General features: G+C 47.1%; 1 protein-coding gene across 1 annotated transcript; it reads left to right on the top strand.

The window, feature by feature from the left end:
- Window positions 1-4641: 4641 nt before the first annotated feature.
- LOC103582660 (gamma-aminobutyric acid receptor subunit beta-2-like) lies at window positions 4642-6487 on the top strand. The gene is made up of 3 exons (XM_008564195.1): window positions 4642-4836; window positions 4986-5077; window positions 6099-6487. Exons 1-3 carry the CDS (start codon window positions 4760-4762, stop codon window positions 6257-6259), a joined length of 330 nt encoding a protein of 109 aa, XP_008562417.1. The 5' UTR covers window positions 4642-4759; the 3' UTR covers window positions 6260-6487.
- Window positions 6488-7672: the final 1185 nt, after the last annotated feature.

Raw genomic sequence — 7672 nt, 5'->3', positions numbered from 1 at the left:
TAGATGAAAAAAATGGGTAAAATATGGCTACATTTACATAGTTGTAAGTTCTAAAGAAGAAAATTAAAGCAGAAAATAGACATACAGTGTTAGGATGAGAAAAAGAAAATTTTCATTGGTCCCAGCCCAGACCTCAGTTCTGACCTTCAGTTGCATATATCAAAATATCTAGTGTGCCTGGGATGGATAGTGGGTACTTTAAACTGAACATGACCCGAACTGAATGTATAATCCTCACCACCTTTTTTCTACTACCACCACTGAGCTGCTCAAACCAGAAATGTATGAGTCATCTTTGAATCCCTCTTCTCCGTCATTCTCTATATCCCATCTGTCACAAAGTTTAGCCAGTTCTCCCACATAATTGTAGTCACTTCTCTTCACCTTCACTGTCACTACTGTAATTCAGACTAACATCACCTCTCACGTGGATTCCTGCAATAACTTCCTATCAGATCCCTTACAGCCATTACTGTCTTCCTCAGTGTGATTAGAACTTTCTTGTCACTCCTCTGCTTCAACCCATCAACAGTCCCCAGTTGCTCCTGGCCAGCTCTTCAACTGCATCACAGCCACTCCTACCCTATCATCTATGCTTACGGTTCTTTCTTCATTCTGTATTTATATGCCATCCTCTCTTGGCCCATGATATTTGCACATATTATTTTCTCTGCCTGGAACATTCTTTCCCCAACTCTTCATCAGGCTAGCCCATCTTTCAGATCCCAATTGAAGCATCACTTCATCAGGCAAGCTTTACCCAAATCCTCAAACTAAATTATCTGCACCAATTATGGATTACACAATCTCCTGTCTTTCCCACTTCACATGTTACATCTGTAATTACTTCTGTGTTGTATCTTTCCCACACTAGCGTAAGCTCCAAGAGAGTAAAAATCATGGCTGCCTTTTCAAAACATCATCCCCAGTGCTTGTCAAATAACGTTTGCCAAAGAGTAGGTGCCCACTACATATTTACCGAATAAATGAATTAATATAGCACGGACAACTGGCAGGTGGTTGCTGACTTTTTAGTTTACATTTATATGCTTCATACTCAGAGATGTCTTCAAAGTATGATGTCTTAAGAGTACTCACATTTTGCCTTCTTATTGTATATTTAGGACCTTGGAGAATGTTTTCCAGCAACGGACACATCTTCAGATTCCATATTATTATTCTCATTTTGCATTTTCCTCGGCAGCCTATTAGCATTGTCTTCCAGAGAGATGTCCAGAGTTGATTCTTCTGTACAATAAAAGCACACTTTAGGCATAAAGTGATATTAGGTATTGCAACTAGCAGGAAAGTATTTTTGATTACATTAGTTACCGTTACTGGTAAGAGATATCTCTGAGATTTCTGAATACAAAAAACAAATATTCTTTAGTGTTTCCTCATGTTGATCGCAGCGTGGGTCTTTAATACATCTCCTACTTAACCTTACCTTAATTCTCTTGAAATGTCTGTTTCTTCCTTCTCAGGCTATTCTGTAATAAACACACCAAATTTATATTTGCTCAGTATTATGTCACTAAACCATGTTTGCTTTCCTATCTATTCATTATATCTTGCTCCTTAAAAGATTGCTAATATTTATTAATTTCATGCCAAATGCTACATGTATATTTATGTCATTCTACAAGCAAGCCAGTGGAAAAGGTACTATTATCTTTCTCTTGCTTTCAGAAGAGGAAACTGAGGCTTAGAGAAGTTAAATGACTTGCCCATGTCACAAAGTTACTAAGTATTTGAGCTGGGCTTTGAATCAAAAAGCTTACCTCCAGTTCCTTTATGCTCTGTTTGCATTATGCTATTTTACTTGCTGAGATGCAAGCTACTTTTCTCTTTTCCTTCTTTTCCCTTAATTTTCTGTAGGCCTTCAATATATACTTGGTTAATCATTCACGGGGCCATTGTTGTTAGTATTATTATTATGTCTGACAATATTTGTGTTTTGTTTTGTTCATTGCATTTTGTTCTCTCAGCCCAAACTGAAGTAGGCCTAAGCAGAAGGAGCTGTTAGTGCAGAAAGCACAACACAGGTAAGTAATGGTCAGAAGGAAAACCCTGTTTTGAGATGTGTTCAAGAGGGAGAGGAGCTTTCGAGGACTTCAGCATTTTATTACTTGGGACTCAAACTGCTTTGGGAATCCTCTTGGTAGAATGCTGATTGTATAAACATTTTCTCCGGATGGGCTCCTAAGAGCCTCGGAAGCACGCCACGCTGTAGATCTCCACTGTGTTATGGTACCGTTTTACCTGTCTCTACCCTAGAAACTCCCTTGGTCAGCGAAGGCACACAGCTCTCCCTTCCTGTTATTCATCCAACCCAGGGGAGCTGTCGGATTCCCCTCCCACCCCCCCTACAGCCCTCCCGCCTCCACACTTCCCTAGGAGTCATTCCCCTAAGTTGCCCCAAAATGACCCTCTGACCAAAGCTGGGGAGGGGAGAGGTCTTCAGAAGGGAAGTGGGTCAAGAGTGCAGCCCAGACCAGGACTCCGAGGAATCCCCGGTGCTGCGGAGACCGCGAGCCTGGGGAACGACGCTGGCCGGCGGCCCCTCCTCTCTGCAGAGACCGGCCGGGCGAGCCTGGTACGGTCCGCGCGCCCGCTCGTCCTGCAGCCGCCGCGGGCTCCGTGGGTGCGGGGAGCTCGGCAGCAGCGAATTTCTGACAGCGGGGCAGGTCGGACACTCGGGAGTCAAGACCGTCTAGTCCAGTGGTTAAGGACGCTGGCTTTGAAGTCCAATCCCGGTTTCACCTCTCGCCACCTGCATGACCTTGGGCAAGTCCCTCAGTTTCAGTGCGCTAGTTTCTAAGTCTATAAGATGGGGACACAGAAGTTACAGCTAAAAGGTAGGATTGTTGTAAGCATTCATGCAGCACTCCCGGCACGTAGTAGGCGCTCAGTTAATGGTAACAATGACTAGTAGTAGCAGCAGTTACAGGCTAAGCACTCGGGTCCAGAACGCAGGTTTGAACTCTGGCATTTCCAGTTCTTCACCGAGGAGTAGGGGCAGGAGTAGCGGAGCACCTGCCCGGCTCCGCTTCACCCTCCCAAGATAAACTCGGGAGCACCATCCGTCCCGGTCTCAGGCTCCTTCCCACAGCCCGGTGCCCCCAGCCTCGTAGCACCTCCTGGCGCCCGCCGCACGGCTCTTTCCCTCCGGCGGAGGAAAGATCTTTTGTGAACTCAGTATCTTCCTTCCCCCCACCGCACCCCCCTCCAAGCTTGCTGCCTCCTCCGGGCCCGGCGGCCTCGGACGGGAGGGAAGAGGCAGCCTCTGGGTGTGCGAGTCTCGCTGGGCCCGGGGAAGGAAAGAGAGAACAAGGTGGCGCGGAGACCGCTGGAAAACCTGGTGCCCCGGGCGGTCGCTGGGCCCCTTCCTCATTTTGCCTGCCTTCTACGGACTGCCCCGGCTTGTGGTATCCAGAGGCGCAGCCCCTGAGCGGCCGGGGGTCCCTCTCCCCGGCCCGGGGGCTCCAGCTCGGAGCGCGGCGGGAGTGGGCGGCGAGCGCGGGCCCGCGAGGTAAGGAGGGCGGGCGGCGGGTGGGGACTGTCCCGGCACGTGTGCGCGCGGGTGCAAGTGCGGCTGAGGGGGTGGGGGGCCCGGCCAGGGAGCGTCCCCCCAGGCCACCTGCCCCCCAGCCCCCCGCACCTGCGCTAGGGCGCTCGTCACCCGCGTCCCCCACGCCCTCTCGTCCCAGTTCCCCTCATCCAAACCCCACCCCTGCCCACTCAGAATTTCCCACTGCAGAATCAGACCGAAACCTGGAGAGACAGCGTTGCCTTTTCGCTCTCCTCGCCTCCCCCTCCTCCTCCTGCTATAAATAACCTGGACTAGAGGGTCAGGCACGTCACACGGCGAGAAACCAGGACCCTGAGGTTTTCTTCTTTGGGAAAATAGGGGGCAAAGGGTGAGGAGAGGAGAAAGAAATCGCTCGTGAGTAGTGAAGAAAAGCTTGCTCCTGGACCCCTAGAAAAGACCAGGCATCATTTTATTCTTCTTTTCTTTCCCATTCTTCCTTCTTAATTTAGCATTTCTTTCTTATTCTCCACCTGCCCACCCCCGCCCCAAATCCAATGGGCTGCTCAGCGTTCCTCCCATTGGTTTCTTTCCTCCCTCCCCCTTCGACTCCTGCTCCCAGCATCACCTTCCCCCACCCCCAGCCGCACTACCTCCACCCCCATTCCACCCTCGCCCCCACCCCCGTCTCGTCCCAGGCGGGGGATGCTGTTCTGCACAAAAATAAAGTTCAAACTCCTCGCCCTTTTCTCCTGCTGAGACCAGAAGTGGGCTCCCGCTCGCACCTCACACCTGCCGTCCCCTAAATTCCTAATCTGGTTTTGCATATTTAAGAAGACACACACATCCGAAACATTCACAGCCCGCGAGCTGCAAAACTGCCTCCGGCAACTACCGAAACTTACCAGACGCTATAGTTGTTTTTATCTTAAAGATAGGACAATACAGATTTTACTCTTGATGCTCTTGTGAGATGGCTTTTCTATATTATTAGATATGTATATATTATACATATATATGCTTTTCCTTTTTCCCCTTTAATTTTTTTTTTTTTTTAATTTTTTTTTTTTTAAACAAGGAAATCTGCTCGGTCTCCGGCAGCCGCCGCTGCCCCTTTGATGTTTTGGTACGCCGTGCGCATGCGCCTCACATTAGAATTACTGCACTGGGCAGACTAAGTTGGATCGCCTCTCTTCAGTGAAACCCTCAATCCCATCAAAAACTAAAGGGATGTGGAGAGTCCGGAAAAGGGGCTACTTTGGGATTTGGTCATTCCCCTTAATAATCGCCGCTGTCTGTGCGCAGAGGTAAGTGGACCCAGCATTTTTTTCCCCTTTCTCACTTTGAAGGGCTCTGTCTGCATACCTCTGTGAGCAGGGATTTATAGTAAGGATGAGATAAAGACGCTGTGCTGGTTTCCTTACTGATGCCTGTTTATTGTCATTTCTTTTTTTAGTGTCAATGACCCTAGTAATATGTCGCTGGTTAAAGAGACGGTGGATAGGCTCCTGAAAGGCTATGACATTCGTCTGAGACCAGATTTTGGAGGTAATGGGGTTGCCTGGTAGATAAGAACAGTCCAGCTATAACCGGAGCTGTCTTTTGAGCCTTGTGCGCGCTCTCTTCCTCTCCCTAGTTGTGGGTGCATGTGGTGTACTGGATGTGGCTCTATTTTACCATGCTGAGAAACGGATCCAAACTTAAGGCGATTTGTTACTATCCAGCATTTAAGCGGTCCTTCAATGAGACCCTCTTAAGCCTGTACTCAAATTTGGTGACTGCTGTCCTTCGGCTTCACTGTTATAAATCCTTTGCTTCACTGTGCTTGCTTCCTTGAGATACAGACCTCATAAGTTTAGTTAATGGTGTGTCCAGAGAAACTGGCTTACGGAAGGCCATCGTGAACATTTTTGAGGGCAATATGTGCAGGCAGTTGTTGAGAGGTGACATTAACCCCCTGTGCCCTCCTACTTTGGAAGAGTTCTTCTGGCCGCGGTTTAAAGTGGCTTATGTCTGTATGCTGTCCGGTCTTCCAAGCCTCACAGCATGGGGCGAGAAGCGGGGAGGATACGGGGATGGGAGGGTAGGGGGAGAAATGGGAGGGTAGAGAGGGTGGGGGGTGGGGAGACCTCTCTCGCAGCCATAGATATATGCTGATACATCCATTTAATTTTGCTTCAGACTCATGAAGCTCAAAGAGTTAAAACCTGCACACTGAAGACGGGGAAAGGAAAGAATGAGGGGGAGAGGGCTTCAGCGCAATATATAAAAATCCCTTGGTCTAGAAAGAGTCTTGTGCTTCTGTGAGTTCTGTGTATTCACATGCTGAGACATCTGCATACGCAGACTGAGCTGGAATCCCTCGCCCATCAGCACACGTGTGTTCAACAGAGCATTTCCTAAAGGAATGAATGCCTGCCACTCTTTAACAAAGGAGCAGGGAATTGAAAAATTTGAGGGTGAACAGTAGAGAGGGTTTTTAGAAAGAGTGTCACATGCCTAGGGACAACTCTTGCTAAGAATGAATGAAGTTCGGGGAAATCACGTGGCTGGCCATCTTGGTTTGCAGGTCCCCCAGTGGCTGTGGGAATGAACATTGACATCGCCAGCATCGACATGGTTTCTGAAGTCAATATGGTGAGTATTGAGGTTTATGGCTATGTCTCTGCAGACCTTCATTTCGGGACAGGGAGGAGGAGGGAGCCAGCTTTTGGGGTGGGTTGTGCGTGAGTTTCTGTATGAGATGAGGGAGAATTCACTGTGTTTGAGGTTACAGAGTTGGCTGTTTGTGGTCCCTGGTTCAGATTCCTGGGACCTGGCACAGAGCGAGTATAATGCATCACGTACTGACGCGTAAAACTCAGCCACATGCAGGAGACACCCTGTGGAAGCCACATTTCTTGAGGCTCAATGGGAAACCCAGTTCATCAAGTCATTTTATGGGTTTGGAATGGAGTCAGGGGAAGAGGGAAAGGTCTTGATTTGACATTTAACAGAGAGTGTAATATACAAACTAAACTGTAACAAAGACCCTGGGATTCTGATACCACTTGTTGCTTTCGGAAATCGCCTCTTTACAGCTAATGGCAAGCCCCTCCCCCCCAACCCCCTTGTTTGCTGTCTCCTCTAACCCCTCCTGCCCACCAAAATAAAATGAAATTTGTCCACCCTGTTTCCAAAAGGCAGACTCAGACCCATGTGTTATATTTGGTCACTTCTGCAGTGTTGTTCACTGCATTTCCTAAGGTCGTATGATTTATTGACAGCAGCACTCTTTAGTGGCTACCTTTGGACTTGGGGCAAGTGCTAAGAGAAAGGTTCTGTGTACCTGACCAGGAAACCCGTGGGGGGTTTGCTTCATGCAGGAGCGCCCCCTGCTGCCCATGTTGGATCACTGCCTATATGCAAGACAATGACAAGTTTCCCAGATACCCACACTTGCTTGGGGCATTTCTCTAGTGACTTTTCTACTCTATGTTTTTAAAGTTTTACCCTTTGGAAAAGTTTCTGTAGATAGGCCACATTTTAATGTAAAGTGCCATTGTTACTTTACATCCTGATAGTACATCACGTTTCAGAGGATTGTGTTATAGTATAGTTCTGTCTAGAAATTGGATGAATTATTAAAGAAGAGGGTGTAACGTGTAATCTTTTATGCAGAGCACTTCTAAGCCAGCCATCACGACTTGAAAGTTAGCTCTCAATGTTACACACATTTCCATATTCCCAGAATTCAGACAAAGAGGAAGCTCGAATAAGCAGCATAGTCCCTATGCACTGTCCAAAGAAAAGTGACAATCCTGAAGTGTCACAAGATTCTGAAGCATCCTGCGAATACTCAAGGGAATATTCAACTATTTCAGTAATGCTTTAATGACATAAATCTTCTTGTATTCTAATGATTGGGAATGTTTTTATCATATAGTATATAAACATAGACTAAAGACAATATTGAATGATTCAGAACCATAGATTTCCCACACATAATGAAAATCCCCTTTGTGGATAATGTTTCTTTCTTTGGAAATTATTTAATTTCCCAGATATACAAGTATTCTCTTTTGTGGGATTTGAGAGGTCTTTTATCAGTTTACATTTTGAATTTCAGCATAAAAATTTAAAAAATGTCCCAATGTGAGTGCC

The sequence above is a fragment of the Galeopterus variegatus genome, unplaced genomic scaffold, assembly GCF_000696425.1.
Source record: "Galeopterus variegatus unplaced genomic scaffold, G_variegatus-3.0.2 Scaffold17230, whole genome shotgun sequence".
Lineage (NCBI taxonomy): Eukaryota > Metazoa > Chordata > Mammalia > Dermoptera > Cynocephalidae > Galeopterus > Galeopterus variegatus.
This window is presented reverse-complemented; position numbering and strand designations above follow the sequence as displayed.